Source organism: Oryx dammah, unplaced genomic scaffold, assembly GCF_014754425.2.
Source record: "Oryx dammah isolate SB20612 unplaced genomic scaffold, SCBI_Odam_1.1 HiC_scaffold_12, whole genome shotgun sequence".
Lineage (NCBI taxonomy): Eukaryota > Metazoa > Chordata > Mammalia > Artiodactyla > Bovidae > Oryx > Oryx dammah.
The window spans coordinates 43,733,007-43,753,127 of record NW_024070196.1 but is presented as its reverse complement, the minus strand read 5'-3'; the positions used below and the strand labels follow the sequence as shown (position 1 = coordinate 43,753,127).

Here is a 20,121-nt window from a genome sequence, read left to right as displayed (position 1 = left end):
TTGCCCTGATTTAGAATGCTTAAAATTATGTGCTTAAGTTAAGAATGTAAGCTTTTGAGTCTTACATTTAAAGGAGGTCACTTATAGGTGGAAACTATTTTAAAATTCACTGGACCCATACTAAGAGAACATAAGAAGAGAACATAACTCTCACTCAGAGCGGGGTTGGGAGGCTCAAATAAGACAATGTTTATAAATAGTAACTTCTTATCTGGCAGCCAACAACAAAAACAACTGACTTTATAGAAACGAATTAGAATCATAACATTTGTTGAATTACATTTAAGTTTAATTTTATAATGTAGTTAGGTGGACATTTTGGGTTCCACTGACATTTTAACTCACTGGTGCTTAATGGGTGGATGGCAACCAGGAATGGTGTCATTGAGCTCTCAGCTGGCCCTGGAGAAAGGACCTGGGAACGCATTCCCACAGCAGCAGAGTTTCCTGCGGCAAGCCTCTTATTGCCTCTGTTCACCAGTGTCTGCTCTAGTATACTGCGAGGGTGGAGGTTGCTTCCTCCAACCCTGTTATCTGTGTTTTTTCTTTCACTTCTTGAAAAGAACCTTAAAAGGAGAAAAACCCATTATCTTTTTATAAAAAGTAGAAAACATGAATAAGCAAAAAGAAGAAAATTTAAAAGCCAAATAAAAATGATAAATTATTTGTCACCAGGTGGCAACCAATGTTTAACAATGTGGCATGTATCATTTCATGTCTGTACTTTTCAGATGGGCTCATAGCACTCACCTTGTTTTGTAACAGACAGTTTTTGAGAAACAATGTATCACTAGTAGAGGTCAGGAGGCACTCTTTCTCTGCACAACTACTAATTAACCTTCCTGAGCCCACCTTCTTTCTGAAGTTTGATGTATTTACCAAAAACTTCCACCAGATCTTGAATTGTTTCCAGATTGTGAACAAACACTGAAATGTTTCTCTTTCTGCCAAAGTCTTGCCCATAAGCTCTGGCGTCAGAGAATTTGTGCCTCCACCACCATTTAAAAACCAACTTACAGGACTTCTCTATTGGTCCAATGGTTAAGGATCCGGTTTGCAATGCAGGGGACACAGGTTCTATTCCTGGTTGGAGAATTTATATCCCACATGACGCAAAGCAACTAAGCCTGCCCTCAGCAACTACTCAGCCCACCTGCTCTAGAGCCTGCAGCACACTCTGAAGCCCTGGCGTCACAATGAGAGAATTGTTGTGCCAATAAATAAAAATTAATTAAAAAAAAAAACAAAACAAAACCTCGTGGGACTTCCCTGTCAGTCAGTCCAGTGGTTAAGACCTTGCCTTCTAATGCAGGGGCTGCAGTCCAATCTCTGGTAGGGGAGGTAAGATCTCACCTGCTTTGGGAGGCCAAAAAACCGAAACTTAAAACAGAAGCAATATTATAACAAATGCACTAAAGACTTTAAAACTGGAAAAAGAAAGAAAAATCAACATAAAGTCTTCCTGGTCTCATCTCTAGGGCGCCTTCCAGCTTGCTGTGCAAAATTCACAAGACTGTAACCTGTACTGGGCAGACGCCAGGGCAGGGATGGAGGCAGTTCAGTGATTTCCCCTGCCTGTGGACCAGGGGCGTGGAGAACTCGGGTCCTGAGGCCCCCAGGATCACAGGAGGTGGGCTCTACAGGGGCCTCCCCAACGATCCCAACTCATTAATCCCCCTCCCGCGCGACCCAGGCTGGAGTGCGGATCCCTCCGGGCACGAGGGGGAGGAGGGGAGTGTCTGTCCCATGGGCTTTGGCTCCGCAGAGCTTCAGGGGTTGCTTGGGGTCAGCCCAGGGTCACAGCTTCCTCCTGCTGCAGGGGTTGGGCGTCGTGACACCTTCTCCTCCAACTCGACCCTGCTGCTCTGGGGCCTCCAATGCCAGCTCCTCCCAAGATCTTGGCTTCCGTGCAGCCCCTCGCCCCCCCAATCCCATGGACCCTCGAGAACTTCTAGGCTAAGAACTGCCAGAACCACTAGAACCCCCGGCACCCAGGCTGATCCCCAGGCCCCCTGGATTTAGGAGGAGAGGGCGAGGCCAGGGTCGTCGGGTCAGGTACTCAGGGATTGGCCAAGGCCTCGATACTTTGTAGCAACCGCACCTCGGAACCACCTCCGGGTATTTGCGTGCTGAGCCTGGAAGCTGGGAACCCGGGCCTGGCTAGGGGGTGAGTTGGGGGCGTCTGGATGAAGGTGGGTGAAGAGGGCGTTCAGGAGGGAGTTTATTGGATACGGTGACTGAGTTCGCGGTCCTGGGTGGGGGCCCGGGAAGGCCTCTTGGCCCCCACGGGGAACAGGGCACCTGGAGAGGTGGGGCAGCGCAGGGCCACAGCCAGGCAGAGGGTGTCCAGGCAGAATGGCGCGATAGAGCCATCTATCCCCGCGCAGCCGGGTGCCCTTGGTGTTCCGGGTACACCTCCCCAACCCCAGGATCCTCTTCATGTGGGTTTGGCTCTTAGCCTCCTCCCTGCTCTTCCTGGAGCCCGGTGGGGGGTGGAATGGGGCAGTCGGCCCCAGAGGAAACCTGGGTCCCTCGAAGGATGCGAGGGCTCGGACCTCCTGCCCATCGTGCCCGGAAGAAAGGTGAGGCCCTGGGACAGGAGCTGGTGACAAGGCGCTGAGGTCCGGGAGCGGCGACGAGAGTGCGTTTTGCGTCCCTTTCGCGCGCGTTCCTGTAGGTGGTACAGGGCGGCAAGAGCTGGAAACAGGCCAGACCCTTTGCCAGGGAGCGTGGCAAGTCTGTTCAGATTCTCACAGCGTGTGTGGAAAGTGGTTTGGTAGCATCTGCTAAGTACACACCCTTTAATTTGGCTGCCATAGCCCTCAGGTAGTTGGAACACAGGTCTGGACCTTATGTTTGAGAAAGTGCTCACTAGTGTGGGGCTGGGGAGGTGGTTACAGTTCCTCCTTCCGCCGGGTCCTTTTCAGAACCCAGTGGAGACTAGCGGTCCTTCCTGCAGTGCTGCCAGACTAAGTATTGCCATAAGGAAGCTCTCTCCATTTGGTGTATATGCACACAGTCAGACTGTAGTTTTAAAATGTGAGAAACAGAGAGCTGGTGATGTGGGCAAGGGGCACAAAGGGAACAGAGGTTCTGGGAGTGAGGAGCGAGGAGGACTCTTGCAGCCACAACACACAGCCAGGATCTGGACTGTTGTGGGGACTCGTGGGAAGCTCTGCGGGTCCCTGATGCCCCTGCCTTCGCTCGCTGTTGCCACATTACAAGTACCTGTGACAGGAGAGGCCCGGCAGACTTGGCTGAATATAGACGTGCGGTCAGCTGATCAGCATGGGCAGGCTGTGGTCCTGACTTGTCGTCTTGTTTGCAGAGGGGCCCAACCCACCTGGCGATGCAGAGCTTCCTGCAACTGCTGAGGGGAAACGGGGGCTCCAGCCTGCCCTTGCCGGAGCTGGTGACCCTCGCAGGCAGGCTGTGCCGGGACCTCCAGGATGACCCCACCCAGGTGCAGCCCTTGGTCACAGCCGTGCTGGACAGCCAGTTCCGCCTGTACCTCTTGGACAATGCGGATGTGGCCCTGGTGTGCGCCAGCGTGCTGGCCCAGCGAGAGCAGCACCAGGCCGCTTGCCGGCTGTTGGAGGTAGAGCTGGTCTGTGAGATGGGGTTGGGGGATGGGGGTGTGAAGAGAGGGGAAGCGGCCACCACTGTCCTAAACACGACACAAATGCCCAGAGTCAGCAGGAGCTTGTGGAGCGGTGCCATAAACCAAGCTGGGATGGTCCACTCTCTCTCTACTAAGTTTTAACTGGCCTGGTAACTGAAGATGAGACTGTCCAGTTTTGGAATCTTCGTGGTCCTGGCTTGGAAAGTTGGCATCCCAGTTAGTGAGACAAGCAAACAGACCCAGTCTCTCAGTCCCCTGGCTGTGGGTCTGCATTCGGGAGCTCTGAAATCACAAGGATGTTTGTCAGTCCTCTGGTGACACTTTGAACCTCAAGTCATTTGGCATGAAAACCTGAGCTATGTCCACATGAAGCCAGTGATGTCTTCATCCTCTTTTATGTTACTGTGGTACATTTTACTACCCAAATATTGGTATGTTTGGTTGCACGATGCTGCCTGCCCAGATCATACTGGAGTGGTGCAAATTCTGTAGTGTATACCTGTGTCACTTCTTAACACATATGAAATTCTGAATTCCAAACTATGTGTGGCTCGAAAGGTTTCAATAAGAGGTTTGGGGGCCAGTGTTTCCCTTTTCCACTCCATAGGCATGTTGCCTGTACATCTATGCATAAGTCATACTGAGTTTACTTTCAAGATACTCAGTTCTTTCAGTTCTTTCTATTTCTGCTCTCTCTCCCCCAAGCCCTGTGGCATCCACCTTTCTTTCTCCCTTCCCTGCCAGCACCCCACCATGTTCTCTCTTGCTCCCTCCATCTGTTCCTCACCTAGCAGCCAGAGGGAGTTTTAAAACTGCAGATGGGACCATGGTGTGTGCTGAGGCGGTGGCCCCAGAGCCTGCCATCACTGCTGGCTTGCTCTCCAGCCTTTGGACCCCTCCTCCCCCGCTTTGTCATGCTGGCTTTCTTGCTGTTTCTGGAACTCCTGAGATCCTCTTCTTTTGAATTTTGCAGGTGTCATTTCCTCTGCCAGAGGCTGGAGCCCCGTTCTGTGTGGCTGGAGCTTTCCTACGTGTCTGGTCTCTGCTTTAAATGTCACCCTGTACAGCTAGTGCCTCCTTTATTGTCAAGGGTATAAAGGAGCTCTCAGCCCCCTCTATGGCTCCTTCCTCGGCTCATAAGTAGAAATCTGTTTATTTTTCAACCTGTGTTTTGTCTGCCTCCCCTCCTGCACTGCAGGCCCCAGGAGCAGGGGGCGCATCAATTCTGCTCATTAAAGGATCCCCAACACCTGAAACATAAGAGAACTCAGATTTCCAGCGATGTCAGACGAAATGGATGAACACACAGAGTTGTCATAGCTGCTGTGTAGGCAGTCAAGGATGAAATGTGATGCAAAACTCCCAGGAGAGGGACTATAACTCACTCGGGATTGTCTAGAAATGCCTCTGAGAAAGTGATGTGTTCTGAGACCTGAGAGAAGCCATGGGGCCACCACCTCAGAAAAGGGCGTTTCCTGCCCAGGGCCACTCATGCAGGTGGGAAGGTCCCAGGTGGTTTCTCTGCCCATAGGTTGTGCCCTGGGTCTGCTGCTTTATCCTGGGAGGAGACTGCAGGCTTCGACCCAGCAAAATGGGCTTTTTGTTGCTGTGGAGAGAAAGCTAAACGATTCTCAGCACCTCCCTCACCAACAAGGCCCTGAGAACACTGGGGTTAAAGCTCAGGGGCTGTGTCAGGCGAGGCCTGCCCTCCGCATCCTTGGCCATCTCAAAAGTCTGGCCACATGACCACGTCCCACTGGGTCTGGGAGCCATTAGTGGTGTGACCAAGGCCCCTTCATCCCCTTCAGCTCAGAATGTGCTCTCTGAGACCCAGGGACCCACCCAGCTGGTGGGAAAGGCCTCTCAAACAAGGCAAGGGTCACGCCTCAGGCCATTCAAATCTGATCTTTCATATGGTCCTTAGCGCAGCTCTGCCTCCTGTGTGATGTGGTCATAGCCCAGAGGTGGCTTTCCCCTTGCCTGCCCCTCACCTGTAGGGGGTAGAGGAGAACTGTGCCCCCCCCGGGGGCTCCCTGGTGGGGACTGGAGCCCAGCCATGGAGCTCATGCCCTCACCATTGGGCGCCAGTGAGTGGCTGGTCTTAGGGCTCAGGCAAGTGGACGACGGGGCTCCGGGGCAGGGGAGGGTGCGGATCTCAGAAGACTCTTGTCCGCAGGGGTGTCAGGTGCCAGGCGGCAGCCCCAAGCTGGTGCAGCTCTGGAATGACATCCACTACCGTCTGACCATGAAGAGGCTCGGTGTGTCCACGCTGACGCCGGTGCAGAAGTTCCGGTGCAGGAAGAGGTATGCGCTGGTCTTGGCGCTTATTCCAAGGGGCTCATGAGGGATTTGCCTTCCAGAACCATAGAAGGGCTGAGGTGAAGTAGAAGGAGGAAGGTGAGATGAAACAGTGATGTCAGTGCCCAACACTGAGCCACCTCTTCGCCTGCTCGGCTGTGGGAACACTGTCCCACCTCTGCCCATAGGGCAGGACAGAGAGCCGTTCCCAAGACCCAGACCAGGAGCTGCTGCCTGTCAGTGAGGACCTTGCAGGGAGGGAGTCAGCAGGTTGGCACCCTGACCTCACTTTCCTCCTGTGGGAGGAGGGATGGCCCTCATGTCAGCTAGTCCCCATGGTCAGGCTCTGCCAGTGGCATGGCTGAGATTTCAGCACAGCTCCTCAGGGCTGCTGCTGCTGCTAAGTCACTTCAGTCGTGTCCGACTCTGTGTGACCCCATAGATGGCAGCCCACCAGGCTCCCCTGTCCTTGGGATTCTCCAGGCAAGAACACTGGAGTGGGCTGCCATTTCCTTCTCCAATGCATGAAAGTGAAAAGTGAAAGGGAAGTCGCTCAGTCGTGTCCGACTCTTTGCGACCCCACAGACTGCAGCCTACCAGGCTCCTCCATCCATGGGACTTTCCAGGCAAGAGTACTGGAGTGGGATGCCATCGCCTTCTCTGCCTCAGGCCTGCAGGACCTTTTGAAGACAGATAAGTTGGAGAAGGCGATGGCACCCCACTCCAGTACTCTTGCCTGGAAAATCCCATGGATGGAGGAGCCTGGTAGGCTGCAGTCCATGGGGTCGGTAAGAGTCAGACACGACTGACAGGCTTCTTGCACTTTTCACTTTCATGCATTGGAGAAGGAGATGGCAACCCACTCCAGTGTTCTTGCCTGGAGAATCCCAGGGACGGGGGAGGCTGTTAGGCTGCCGTCTATGGGGGTGCACAGAGTCGGACACGACTGAAGTGACTTAGCAGCAGCAGCAGAGATGAGGGTGCTATAAGCACCATGTGAGATGTATGTAGTGCTTAGAACAGTGGTCCCAATCTTTTTGGCACAAGCGGCGGGTTTTGTGGAAGACAGTTTTTCCATGGACCAGTGCATGTGCAGGGGCAAGGGTGATGGTTTCGGGATGATTCAAGTATATTACAGCTATTGTGCACTTTACTTTTATTTACTTCTATTTACTTCTGATTCTATTGTGCACTTTACATCAGCTTTACCTCAGATCATCAGACTAAATTAGATCCCAGAGATCATCAGATGGGGACCCCTGGTTAGAAGACAGTCTGGCACATGATAGCTGCTGAACAGATGTTGATTAACAATCACCACCATGACCATAATCAGGACTAAGTAAACATTACTACTACCAGTTATAACCATCACCATTATCACCATTCATGAATGAGGACACCGAGACACAGACAAATTAGTGACTCACGTGGTTACACACTAGAGAGACGCAAAGGTAGGATTCCAGCTTAGACGTTGAGGCTGCAGAGCCTTAGTTCCTTATTTGGGTGTTCACCGGCCAGAAGGGGCTGCAGGTCTCGCTCTGAGCTCCTGAAAGCCCAAGTGACAGGCGTTGCTGAGCCAAGGGCCTGGTTGATGGAGGAAGAGATGGATGGATTCCTTTTGGATCAGACAGAATTTTTCTCACAGTGCCCACCAAATACGTCCTCAAAGCCCAGAAGTTAATCAGCCTTGAGGCTGTCAAGGGTTGCAGTCAGTCCCCTCCCTATAGGTTTTTAGGGCCTGCCTGAGGGTGGTTCAGCAAAGTGACTTGGGGAGCAGTGTGCCGTGTTTGTGAAGAGGCCCCTGGGGCTCTCCTGGAGCTGCACTTGCATGTAGATGACGGACCGGAGACCGGGGAACAAAGCAGATCCCCTAATTCAGAGCAAGGAATGCCAGACAGGACAAGCTCGGTAGAGGGCTGTGGCTCAGTGGTCCTTTGTTGTGGTGGGGACTGCAGCACAGGGCCACAGAACCTGAGCGAGGCCTGAGCACAGGGACGGCACTCTCTCGGCATGAGGAGGGGTGATACACATTACAGCTGGTGGTCAGTGCAGGAGCAGAGACAGGCGGTGCTTGGAGGTTCTGGGAGAGGCCGTGGCTGGGGAATGGGTTGTGTCAGGAGGAACTCAGGAGGATTTGCTGATAGGCTGAATGTATTGGGGAAGGTAAGGTAATAAACCCAGGCTCGTGGCCTGGTTGGCCGGGATGTGGTGTTCTCTCACTGGGACGGGCAGGACAGGCTGGGGGAAGATGTGAGAAGTGGAAAACTGAGCTTCACTGGGATGTATAGGGTGTGTTCTCAACTTTCATGGGGATTTTTCAGTTGGTATTTGGATATCAAATCTTGTAGAAAACCGGTGTTGTTCACTTACATGTCATTTAAAGAAAATTATATATTTTTGCCTCTGCTGGGTCTTCGTTGCTGTGCGGGCATTTCTTTAGTTGCAGTGAAAGTTGCTCAGTCGTCCCCAACTCTTTGTGACCCCACGGGCTTCACAGTCCATGGAGTTCTCCAGGCCAGAATACTGCAACGGGTAGCCATTCCCTTCTCTGGGGGATCTTCCAAACCCAGGGATCTAACCCAGGTCTCCCGCATTGCAGGTGGATTCTTTACCAGCTGAGCCATGAGGGAAGCCTGTGAATACTGGAGTGGGTAGCCTACCCCTCCTCCAGGGGAACTTCCCTACCCAGGAATTGAACCAGGGTCTCCTGCATTGCAGGCGGATTCCTTACCAACTGAACCATCAGGGAATCCTTAGTTGTAGTGATTGGGGGCTCCTCTCTGGTTGTGTTCTGCAGGCTTCTCATTCTGGCTTATCTTGTTGCAGAGCACGGACTTCAGGGTGCTTGGGTGTCAGTAGTTGTGGCTCCTAGCCTCTAGAGCACAGGCTCAGTAGTTGTGGTACGTGAGCAAGGTTGCTCCTTGGCATGTGCGTTCTTCCCAGACCAGGGATCAAATCCGTCTCCTAAATTGGCAGCCAGATTCTTTACCACTGAGCCACCAGGGAAGCCCCCTGTCATTTTTTCTTTTGCAAAAAATTCCATTATACAGTCAGTAAAGCAGATAGCATAACCCACCTCAATATCTTCATCATCCAGCTTCAGCAGTCAGGGCCACTGGTCAGTGAGGGGTGCTGGGAACCCTGATGAGAGTGTGGAGTGTGGGCCCAGGCACCACCAGGCCCCTCCCTGCTCAGGGCTTGGATCCAGGGCCTGCAGCACACGGTGGGGAGGAGGGTGGCTGGTGAAAGGAGAAGAGTCCAGGGGGGCACAACAGGTGCATCCAGAGGAGGAGGGGTCTGTTACCACCTCCTCAGTGTCGTCCTCTAGGAATCCACCACCTGCCTCCCTCTGCCCTAATGGCCTCAAGAGCCGGAACTTCCCCAGAGAAGTTCGCCAGAAGCTGGAGGACTTTGCCTCGGGCGTGAGCATCAACCCCAGCAAGGCCGAGCGGGTAAGAGCAGATATGAGCATGGCCAGGCACCCTCCCCTTCGCCAACACTCCCTGTCCTTAGGGGAGGCCCACCCTTGGTTTGTTCACCCCCGCTGTTAGGTGGGGGACTAACACCCTTGGGGGTCTGCCACCCTTAAGTGATATCACCACCTTAGGGGGTAGATCCACACCCTCCCTAGTGGCCTATCTGCCAGGGCGATGGTGGGCTCTGACCACCCTGAACTCCTGTAGGGATGGCACCCTTTGGCTGGCAGCCCCTGCATGTCTACCCTGCATAGGTTGGAGAGGGAGTTTTGTCACAGGCATCTTAATACCCCGTCAGCCGGTGTGACTTCAGGAGACACTGAGCACTTGCTGAGGCCGGGGCTCCAGCAGGAGGGGTGGAGGGGGGCACCCTCCAGAAGCAGGTGGAGGGGGCAAGAGTCTGCTCCCTCAGATCCTGCTGCTCAGAAAGCTGGCTTGCTCTCTCCTCCCCGCGTCCACCAGAGCAGGGCGCTGTGGCCGGTGGTGCCAGTTCACATCTGAGATGTGCCTGGTTGCAGGGTTGGTCATGGCCGATATGCTCTGGCACGGGTGGGTGGAGGGTCAGTAGTCGGGTGGCACCTCGGGAGGATCTGGTTTGCCAGCTGCTCGGAGCCCTCCTGGCTGTGAGTGACTGTTGGCTGGGTGGTGGCTTGCCCGCTTTGTGCCCCGGCCTCTTGGCTTGGGAGTGGGCTGGGGTAGTGGCGGGATGTTTTGGGGCAGGAGAACCTGGCCTCTGAGACGAACCTGACCACGGAGCAAGTCTACAACTGGTTTGCCAATTACCGGCGACGCCAGAGGGCCTTGATGCAGCGTGCGGCGCCAGCCCCAGACTCAGCAGAAGACCTCACGTCGGGGGAGGCTAGTCGGCGCCTCCCCCCGCAGCCAACAGACCACCCCCACCTTGGCTCTGGGCTTGTGGACAGGCCTCAGTGGTCAAGTGAGTGGCCCCTCTGACAAAACCTGTATCCAGGACCAGCCAGGCCCCTTCCTCCAGCCCCAGTCTGCACGTTCAGCACCTCACCCTGTGGGAAGTGAGATCACTGACGCTAAGGGTCAGGTTGGGCTCAGGGTGGTCCAGGTGGACTGCAGCAGCATTTTGCATTGAGAGATTACTGTGAGGTCAGGCCCAGGAGTCGGGGAGTTGAGCCAAGCACCAGAATTGGGGTGGCCTGGGTTCATAATTGTGAACCTGTGTTCATAATTTTCAGTTCAGACCAAAGACAGATCAAGGGTCAAAGAGCAGCAGGCAGCCAGCATGACTGCTCTCAATCTGCTGGGAAGGAGGCTGGGACTCCAAACATCTCCCAGCCTCCCTTCCTGTCTGATCGGTTTTAGCAGGACCTGAGAAAAGCGGGCCTCTACAGACCCTGGAGACCACCCAAGGGCCGTGGGAGCCGCTGCCTCTGACCCGAGACTTCTCTGGAGACGAGACTATGCCCAAGTCACTGGCTCCCAGGTACTGCCACCGCACATAGGCCAGGGCAGTTCAGTTTCCCACTCTCAGTGAGAGACCAGGAATGGAGTGGGCATAGGAACTCCAGCCAGACCCTGGGACCAGGTCTGTGATGGCTGAGGGCAGAGAGAGCTGTGACCCCAGGTAGGAGGGGGAGCCACTGACAAGGAACCCACATCATGTACAGCACACTTGCTTCCTAGAGCCTGACTCACAGCCTGACTTCATGTAGATTTTGGAGAATGGGGAAACAGACTTAGAAAAACACTCAGACCTATCTCCTAAAGGCAAATGGCCTTCCTCGTGGTTTGTTTGTCTCTAGCATTTGGTGTGGTTGGTATATCTCTAAGTCAGTAACTACTAAGTTAAATAAGTTCTTCCCACAGCCCAGGCAGTGTCTCACCTTACCTTGCAGCTCCTGTGACGATCACAGACTGCTGTGAGAAGAGTGCTGGCCAGCAGGGGGACTGAGTCTGAGCAAGGGGTCATGTTCATGCTGTATAAGCCAGCAAGCTGTGCCAACGTTTCCCTGTTACCCTTGTGTTACCCTGTTACCCTCATGACATAACCTGGGCTGACACCTGACATTCAGGCCAGCGCTACCCAGCCATGTGGCCTTAGGCAAGTTCCCATGACCTCTTGGTGCCTCATTTTTCTCATCTGTGAAATGGGGACAGTGATAAGCCCTGCCATGCAGGTCATCACACAAATTATAGACGTGGGGAGTTGTTAACAAAAGCCCAGGAGCGCCATCTGAGATATAGTGAGCATTTGTGGAATATTAATTTTTTGAATTAGTAACTTCTGTGTAATAGTCCTTTAAGATCTACCTTCATATAGTCACTCGACTGTTAGGTTGTTCCTAATCATTTTCAGCTTTCAGTATTGCAGAACAATGCTTCATTGAAAGCACTTGTAAATAAACTGCTAATGTATCTTAGGTTTCTAGCAGTAATATTTTTTACTCTTGCAGCCCCAGGGAGGATGGTGAAGGCAGCATGACTGGGAATGTGGTGGGCCCCACAGCCACCCGAGCCCAGATTCCCAGGCTGAGCTGGAATGTCCTCCCAGGCCCCCCTATCCCAGTCTGAGGGAGCCTCTGCCCACCAAGGGGTGGTGTTCCCTGTGTCCCCCAGGTCTCTGCAGGGTGGTGAGATACACCAGGAGGGACCTAACCATGATCCTGCCACTCTGCCCCCTGTCTGCTCTGGCCCTGGTCTCTGTCCTCTGGCTGCTGCCAACGATATGCTGGACCCCTCTCTGGCTGCCCCTGAGTCGTGGCTGATGTCTCTCGCGCTGGCATCCTCCAAGGAAGTTTCCTTCCAGACTGGGCAGCTGATCCACAGTCATGGGCTGGACCTCACCATGCGCCCTACAGACGCTGCTCTGGCTGTGTCTTTTGCCGCCCTCAGGGAGCCCAGCCCCACAGGTGGGTCCACTCTAGACAGACCAAGTGTTTCTCCATCAGATGCTTTGACAACTTGTATCTCATTTGAAGGGGCAGGATTTTGAGGGGCAAGGACTTTCTGCTTGAATCCCATGTAGTTCATTAGACCCACAAACCAGTGCAGTTGGAACAGTCTTTTCCCACGAATAGCTGGATGTTTTTTTCATTTATTTTTGTTTTCAAAATAAAATGTGCACATGACTAAAAAAATAGGATAGTGAGGAAAGAGTTGACATGAAATGGAATGGCTGCCAGCCCTGATCCAGTCCCCGTGACTAGCTTGTCCACATCTGCCAGCACAGAGGAAGGCTGAGCTGCTCGGACTTCTACCCTCTTGTCCTGGTTTCTTTCTTAGTTGTAACTGTAGCTATACGTACCCTTAACGAAAATGTATTCAGGTATATATTTTGTGCACCAACCATGACAGCATCTTGTGACCTCCATAAGGAAGATATTGGCACTGAATTCAGCCTGTCACCTAAATTTCTTAGTCTTCTGTGGTTATGCATGCATGCTAAGTCGCTTCAGTCGTGTCTGATTCTTTGTGACCCTATGGACTGTAGCCCGCCAGGCTCCCCCGTCCTTGAAATTTCCCAGGCAATACTGGAGTGGGTTGCTGTGCCCTCCTCCAGGGGATCTTCCTGACCCAGGGGTCAAACACATCTCTTATGTCTACCTGCATCGGCAGTCTTTACCACTAGCGCCACTTGGGAAGTCCTCTTCTGCGGTTATATATACGTGTGTCTTACTATAGTTTCTCGTTGGCTTTCTTTTTTCTTACATTGTCTGCTTTTGTCACGTCCTTAGCTTCTCCCAATATTTCAAGCATCATCTCTGAAGACTTGTTGCTGGGAACCTCCTTCTCCCTGTCCCCAGCCAAGTGCAGTCTCCCTAGGCCTGAGATGAAGCCATTATCTTGAGAGCGCCTGGGTTTGCTTCAGTGTTGAATCTTAGTTCCCCCACCAGGGATCAAACCCACGTCCCCTGTGTTGGAAGGTGAACTCTTAACCATTGGACCGCCAGGGAAATTCCACTTCAGTGTTTCCTTAATTGCAAGTCATATTCTTTCTTTCTTGACTATTGTTATATTAGAGAATGTCTTTAACTTTACAAGAAAGGGTGACTACAGGTAAATTTTCTGATTCCTTGCATCTTCTGAAGTTGTCTTTAATTTTCCCTCATGCTTGATTAACAATTTGTCAGGGCCAGAATTCTGAGTTTAAAACACTTTTTTTCTTAGAAATTTGAAAGCAACATATCATTACAGCATCCAGTATTGTCATTTTAAGTCAGATGTCATTCTGATTTTTACATGTTTTATGTATTTTTACTTTCTTGAAGCTTTTTATTTTTTAAGTCTTGGTGTTCTGAAATTTCACAGTGATGGTTCTAGGTGTGAATCTTTTAAAATCACTTTGTTGTTAAGCTTTTCAATTTAAAGAGAGAACAAGGTCTTCTTTAAGCTCCCGGCACTTTCTGTAATATTCTTTGATAGTTTCCTGATAATTTCCTCCTTCCAGTTCTCTCTTTACAGCACAAATGTTATTTGGATGTTGGAAATCCTGAGCCAATCTCCCAAAATGCTTACCTTTAAAAAAGTTGCTTTTTATTGTATATGCTTTTGTCTTAAACTCTATCTTCTGATTTTCTTTAAAAAAATTTATTTACTTATTTTTGCTGCACTGGGTCTTGGTTGCTGTGTGCAGGCTTTCTCTTGCTGCAGTGAGCAGGGGCTACTCTCTAGTTGCAGTGTATAGGCTTCTCATTGCAGTGGCTTCTCTTGTTGCAGAGCACAGGCCATAGGCGCACGTGGGATTCAGTAGTTGTGACTCAGGGGTTTAGTTGGCATGTGGAAAATTCCTGGACCAGGAATCAAACCCATATCTCCTGCATTGGCAGGCGGATTCTTAATCACCAGACCAGGGAAGTCTTATCTTCTGATATTATGACCATTATGTATCTTAAGAGAACGCCAAGCTCTGTTTTCTTCATTCTGATTTTCCTTTCTTCATAGATTGTGTTACTTTTTATAGATGCAATATCTATACCTCTCTGAGTATCCTGCTTACAAGTTTCAGTAAATATGCTTTGTTGCCTGAAGGAGGAAATGTTAGGATGGTGGATTCAGGTCCTTCCTTGGAAACAGGAAGAGGTAGGGCCTGAAAATGGAAGAGCCTGGAGACTTACTTTTCTGAGGCAGTTTTTCCTTCTGAACAGATTGGTCTTTGATTTCAGAGATCCTTTCCTGTCCATGTGTACTAACAAGGCTGGAGTCAGGACAGGCAATGGCCAGCCTCATACTGGGAAGAGGGGAGCTGGTCTTCACACCATGTCGAGCATATGCGAGGGGTGATGTTCTCTGGGAATTGGTGAGCTCCCTGCTGACCACCTAGCACCTCATTTTCCTTCCCTCTCTGCAAACTCCTCAGGATCCTTGACCCCTACTTACGCCCTGGCTTCCCTTCAGACACCCCACCCACCACCATGGCATTGGACGTGTGCCCTGCATCTGCCAAACACGGACACCTCCCACCTGCTAATTGCCCTTCCCAGGACACTCCCTTTGTTCTAGGCTCGGGGCTTTTTATTTCCCTTACTCTTAGAGGAAGAAGCTAGAACCCATTGATCTATTCTGTGTGAATTGAAATGTTCAAATTTGCACTTACCCATATTTCATAGACCTCAGAGTATCTTTGAAGTTCTGTGGAAAGAAGATACAATGGAGGTGGAGGCAGTCAGACAGCAAACAGTTTGGCCGGTCTGAGCAGCTGACAGATGAGATGGTTGCTCTGGCAGACAGGAGGGAGGACCATTGTTTGGGGTCTGAGATCAGGACGCTTGCTAGTTTTATTGGCCAGATGGACTTAGGACGCAAATGGACCTTCCTTCTTAGCTTACTTTGCTCCTAAATGTCAACCTGGAACTGATCGAGTCCATGTAGTTTTCCTTTTTAGAGTGAAAGGCACCCTGAGAGATTTTCTACAACATTTTAAGTAAAGAGAAAGGGTGGGGCAAGGGCGTAACACCTCACACTGCCATGAAGTCAAGGTGAAACCCAAGGAAAAAGGGGAGGGAAGCGGCGGGTGGCTGGGCTCAGCCTGTGGTGAAGCAGGGAGGCAGAGAGGAGTCTGTCCTCCCGCGGCAGCGGTGAATGTGGGCAGATTTGGATACTGAGTCTTTGTTGGGCTGGTGTGAGGTCTAGAATGACAGAAACTTGAAGCCAGTGAAATTTGACATTGTTTTGGTCTCTGGAAGCCTGAAAAAGCCACTGAGATGGACAGAAGTGGCTTCTCTTTCCTCAACGCGGAGCTGAGACCGGGGACTGGCAGACTGGACGCTGCCTCTCTGCGGACCTCTGTGTTGGGCTGCACATGGACTGTGCTTCCGGCTCCCAGCTCTGAGTTGTGGGGTTTCCTCCCCTGCAGGATTCGCTGACCCTCCCAGCATCAACCCCCAGGGCACACACCTGGAGGAGGATCCGGGTTCCTGCGGTAGCCAAGCAGAACAACAGGAGGGCAACCTCCGGGTGACCCAGCCCCTGGCACAGGCTCCCAATTTCATCCTCACCCAGAGGTAAGTGCAGAGCCACCGGCCTCAGGTGACACTTCCTACGGGCCATGCAGTGGTGCCTGGTCGGGAGACTCACCGTCTGCCACGGGGCAGATGAAGTCTTTTCCTTATGGATTTATGGAAACCTCAACAGTTCCCCCATCCTACATGATCATAGTTTTCCCCACAGACAAAAGAACACTTGGAAGCACAGGAGCAGATACAGGCATGTGGATGGTGCTTCCCCAGAGGTCTCCCTGGGCTCTAGCAGCCTCTTTCAGGCATTTTCTTTTTCCCAAAGATTGTTTCAGTTTCTGGACAGCATCAAGAGCTGCTTTTATATTCCAAATTATAATTTTAAAGGCGCTTTAGAGGGCTGTGAATAGGGGATGTGCTGCAGACTGTGGCATGGGGGCGTGGCAGTGGTTCACATTTCACGGGAGGAGAGTGATAGAGGGTCACAGGACGGGGTCCCCAGGGTTTGGGGTCTCCCAAATCTAGGAGCTGAAGATCAGGTGCCCAGTGGGGGCAGAATTACTGGGGGACGTGCAAGAGGAGGGGAGCAGCCTCCTGAGGAAACAGGCTCTGCTTGTGTAAACAGCCAGATGATGTGGGTTTGTGAGCAGAAGCCGTATGGAGTGGAGCAGCCACAGGGACCCCTCGGGGCTGCTTGGACTCTCCACTGGTTTTCTCACTCTTGGACTCCAGTGCTCCAGCTCATCTTTGTTCTGATCTGATAACCTTGATTCCTTATTTAAAAACAGCTTCACTGGGGCGTAAAGTAAACCAACATGTTTAGATGGTACAAATGACAGTTTTCTGAATGTGACTTATGTATTCATCACAAACCATAACTATTCTTTAGGTCATGGGCCACAGAGCTGTTTCCATCTGCCTCCACCTCTCACCCCCACCTCCCTAGGACCAAGGATCTGCTTTCTTTAGCTGCATTTTCTAAGAATTTCATATGAGTGAAATCATACAGCATCTGCCCTTTTTTTAATTATATGGCCTCCTTCACTCAGCCTGACTGCTTGAGACTTGTCCCTACTGCTGTGTGTATCAACACCCCACCTCATGTGTATATCAACACCCTTTCTTTTGTGTGTATCAGCTCCCCTTTCTCCTATGTGTACCAACACCCCTCCTCCTGTGTGTATTAACACCCTTTCTCCTATGTGTATCATCACCCCTTCCTCCTGTGTATATCAACACCCTTCCTCCTGTGTGTATCAGCACCCCTCCTCTTGCGTGTATCAACACCCCTCCTCCTGTGTGTATTATCACCCCTCCTCCTCTGTGTATCAGCATCCCTCCTCCTGTGTGTATCAGCACCCCTTCCTGTTTCTTGCTGAGTCCTAGTCTTGGTATGGATTGACATCACGTGCTAGAGGCATTTGGGAGCTCCTGGTTTGGGTTTGGTGTGTGCCTTGCTGCACACATGGTGGCCTGCACGTTTGCCTTCATGTCTCTGGGGTGTATACACCCAGCAGTGGGATGACTAGGTCACAGGGTAGATGTGATTTGACTTCAAGGACCTGCATGACTGTTGTCCTGAGTGGCTGCACCTATCTCCTGCCCTGCTCCCCCTGCTGCTCTCCTTGATTTGGTTCTAAGGACCTTTTGACCTCTTCATGCCTCAGGCCTGTCTCTTTGTGACCTTCTCTTCCTTTACATTTCTGCCCACCACCCCCTCTTCTGTGAGCTTGCCCTGATGTGCTTGCTCCCTGACTACCTGAGCCACCTGCTTGAGGTGTCCTGAGGCCCCTCCAGCATCCTGCACACCTGAGTGCCTTGCAGGAGGAGGCTGTTCCCAGAGAGCCTGTCACCTGGAAGGGCTTAAGACAGGTAGAAAGCTCTCCGAGTATGGGGCTCGCGGGGGACAGCGTTACCCTCAAATAGGGCCTGGCAGAGGGCCTGTCCTGACACCGTCCCTTTTCCAGTCCCTCAGACCCGACTCCGGCCCCACCAGACTTCCCTGGTCCCGTGTCTGCCGTGGAGCTGGGCCAGCCCCCTCCCTCCAGCCAGGTGAGACCCTCCTACAAGCACTGTGAGCTTCCTTCCTAACTCCTGGGTCCCCAGCTTGGGTCTTCAGAGTGACTGAAATGGGCAGAGCTGAACATGAGCCAGGGATGTCTGGAGGCCAGACTTAAAGGGAAGGGGAGCTGGGAGGCAAGGGTCCTGGGGCAGGGTTTCCTACTGAGTCCAGAGGGGTGAGTCCCAGGGTCGGGAGTGCCAAGTGGGAGGGCAGAACTGGCAGAGGGCATCTCCGTGTGTGACACTGTGTTGGCTTCCCAGGTGCAGTGGTCTGATGGGCAGACCTCCAGCGACGCCTTCTGGGGAGCCAGGATGCTCCTGGAGCTTTCAGCGGGTAGCCTGGGCTGAGCTGCCCCTTGGGAGCCTGGCCAGTGCTCCAGGGGAGCAGCTGTGGACATCCAGCAACTCAAGTAAACAGAGCTTTATCCCTACTGAAGAAGGAGGTCCCCAGAGTTTTCTGGGGGTTCTGCTGAGCTCCCCATGCCCTGTTTGAATAGTTTGGTTGTCAACTTTCTGTATTGGAAGAAGCATCTGAGAAACATTCCTGAAGTCAGAAGTCAAAGGTGGGTCTGTTCTATGCAGGCGGAAGCAGATTGCAGTCAGGTTCCAGGGTGGGTTCCGGGCAGTGAAGGCCTTTCTCAGAGAGGGGATGTTGCCCTTTGGGCCTCCCACCTGTCCTGTGACAAGGCCAGAGTTCTCCTCCCAGTAGATGTGGTGAGTGAGGTGTAGGCAACCTCTGGCATTTCTGAGTCTGGGGTTTGCACAGAGGCACGTGCACTGGGGGAGAGCCTGCCAGGCTGGGGGGGTGGTGCCTTGCCCAGGGTTGTGATTCAGTGTGTTTGCCCAGCAAATGTTCTGTTCAATTAAAAGTTTAATGTTCTGACTCCCTGCCCTTCATTCACTTAGCTGTCCTGTACACCTGCCTCTCTCAGGCCGGGACCACATTTCACAGTGTGAGGGCACTAATCCATGCATCAGGACCCTGGGGATGGACATTCAGATCCTTTCCAATGGCTCTGTTTTATCAGCAGTGTCACATGGGCATCTCTGCCCTCTGCCTCTCACCTGGTGTTATGCCCCGGGAATGAGAAATTGCCCTTGAGATGGAAGCAGTGGGCAGGGAAGCACAGGCCCCAGGGCTGGGCTGGCTGCAGCTCCTGGTCCTCCTGTGACACGCTTGAATGGGAACTTTGACAACTAGGACTGTCACCTCCAGGAACAGGCCCTTGACCCACCCTTGCCTTCCCATCATGTTGGTTGACAGAGGTAATATCGTGGGTAATAGAGTCAGGTTTGTGCCCTTGGGGCTCACAGGATAGTGAGGAGGCAGAGGAATAAAGGGGCACTTCCAGGTAGTTGCTGGAAGTGGGGTGAAGTGGGGAGCTGCTGAGAACCAGGGACACTTGAAGAGACCCTGTGAGCTTCCCTGGAGGGGACGTCTCAGCTGAGAGTGCCTGTGTTCAGCCCCCACAGCCCTAGGGCCCCCACGCTCACTGTTCCCCCCCGTAGCCCCATCCCATCCCATCGTCATCCCCAGAACCGCAGGGCCAAGTGTCAGGAGTGACACATGTGCAGCTCAGACGGCTACTCACCTTCTAGGTCCCTAAAACTAGGGCCTTTCAGTTTTAAAACATTTATTTGGAAACAGTCAAAAACTTAAGAAAATGTTGAAAATGGAAAACAGGTATCTTATTTTCTTTGAACCATTTGAGAATAAGTTACTGACCAGATGCCCGTCATCCCCCTAATGCTTCTGTGTGTTCCCTTCAGGTAAGGCATTCTGCATGTCCACAGCTCCTCCATCGAAATCTGGAAGTCAATCCTAATTGCTAGACCCGGAGCAAGTCCAGTTAGTTGTCCCAATATTGCCCTGAATGAAAGAATCCGCATCCACTCCACAACACGTGCTGCATTTACTCAGCAGATTTCTCAATGCCCTCCCGCCTGGGATGGTCCCTGATTTCTCCTGGACTTCCAGGACCTTGACTTGGGGATTACAAACCAGTTTCTGTGCAGAATGTCCCCCAAAGTGGCCATGTAATTTGGGGTGTGCATTTGGAAGGGATATCCTAGAAGTAATGCTTGGTCCTTACTGCATCCTCTGGGCCTCACGTGAATCTCGCTCACCCCGTCACTGCTGGTGTTCATCTCCATCACTTGGTTAGAGTGTTCCCAGCCAAGCTTCTCCACTATAGTTACTCCTTTTCTCTTTGTGTAAGTATTTTAGGGGGCG

At 52.1% G+C, this 20,121-nt stretch overlaps 1 protein-coding gene across 2 annotated transcripts; it reads left to right on the top strand.

Moving 5' to 3' along the window:
• The first annotated feature begins 3,349 nt into the window (after positions 1 to 3,349).
• Positions 3,350 to 18,236, top strand: ANHX (anomalous homeobox). Of its 2 annotated transcripts, XM_040251515.1 has the most exons (9): positions 3,350 to 3,598; positions 5,799 to 5,926; positions 9,255 to 9,378; positions 10,123 to 10,339; positions 10,738 to 10,858; positions 11,992 to 12,284; positions 15,728 to 15,875; positions 17,795 to 17,879; positions 18,150 to 18,236. In XM_040251515.1, the coding sequence occupies exons 1-9, from the start codon at positions 3,350 to 3,352 to the stop codon at positions 18,234 to 18,236; spliced, it is 1,452 nt and encodes a 483-aa protein (XP_040107449.1). The 2 variants fall into 2 exon arrangements, with proteins under 2 accessions (XP_040107449.1, XP_040107450.1); XM_040251516.1 differs by lacking the exon at positions 11,992 to 12,284 and having other exon boundaries at positions 15,747 to 15,875.
• The last annotated feature ends 1,885 nt before the right edge of the window (positions 18,237 to 20,121 follow it).

Coding starts and splice junctions, on each gene's coding strand:
- ANHX (XM_040251515.1), top strand. CDS start 3,350: ATGCAGAGCTTCCTGCAACTGCTGAGGGGAAACGGGGGCTCCAGCCTG. Junction 5,927..9,254: donor AAGTTCCGGTGCAGGAAGAG/GTATGCGCTGGT, acceptor GTCGTCCTCTAG/GAATCCACCACCTGCCTCCC. Junction 9,379..10,122: donor ACCCCAGCAAGGCCGAGCGG/GTAAGAGCAGAT, acceptor GTTTTGGGGCAG/GAGAACCTGGCCTCTGAGAC.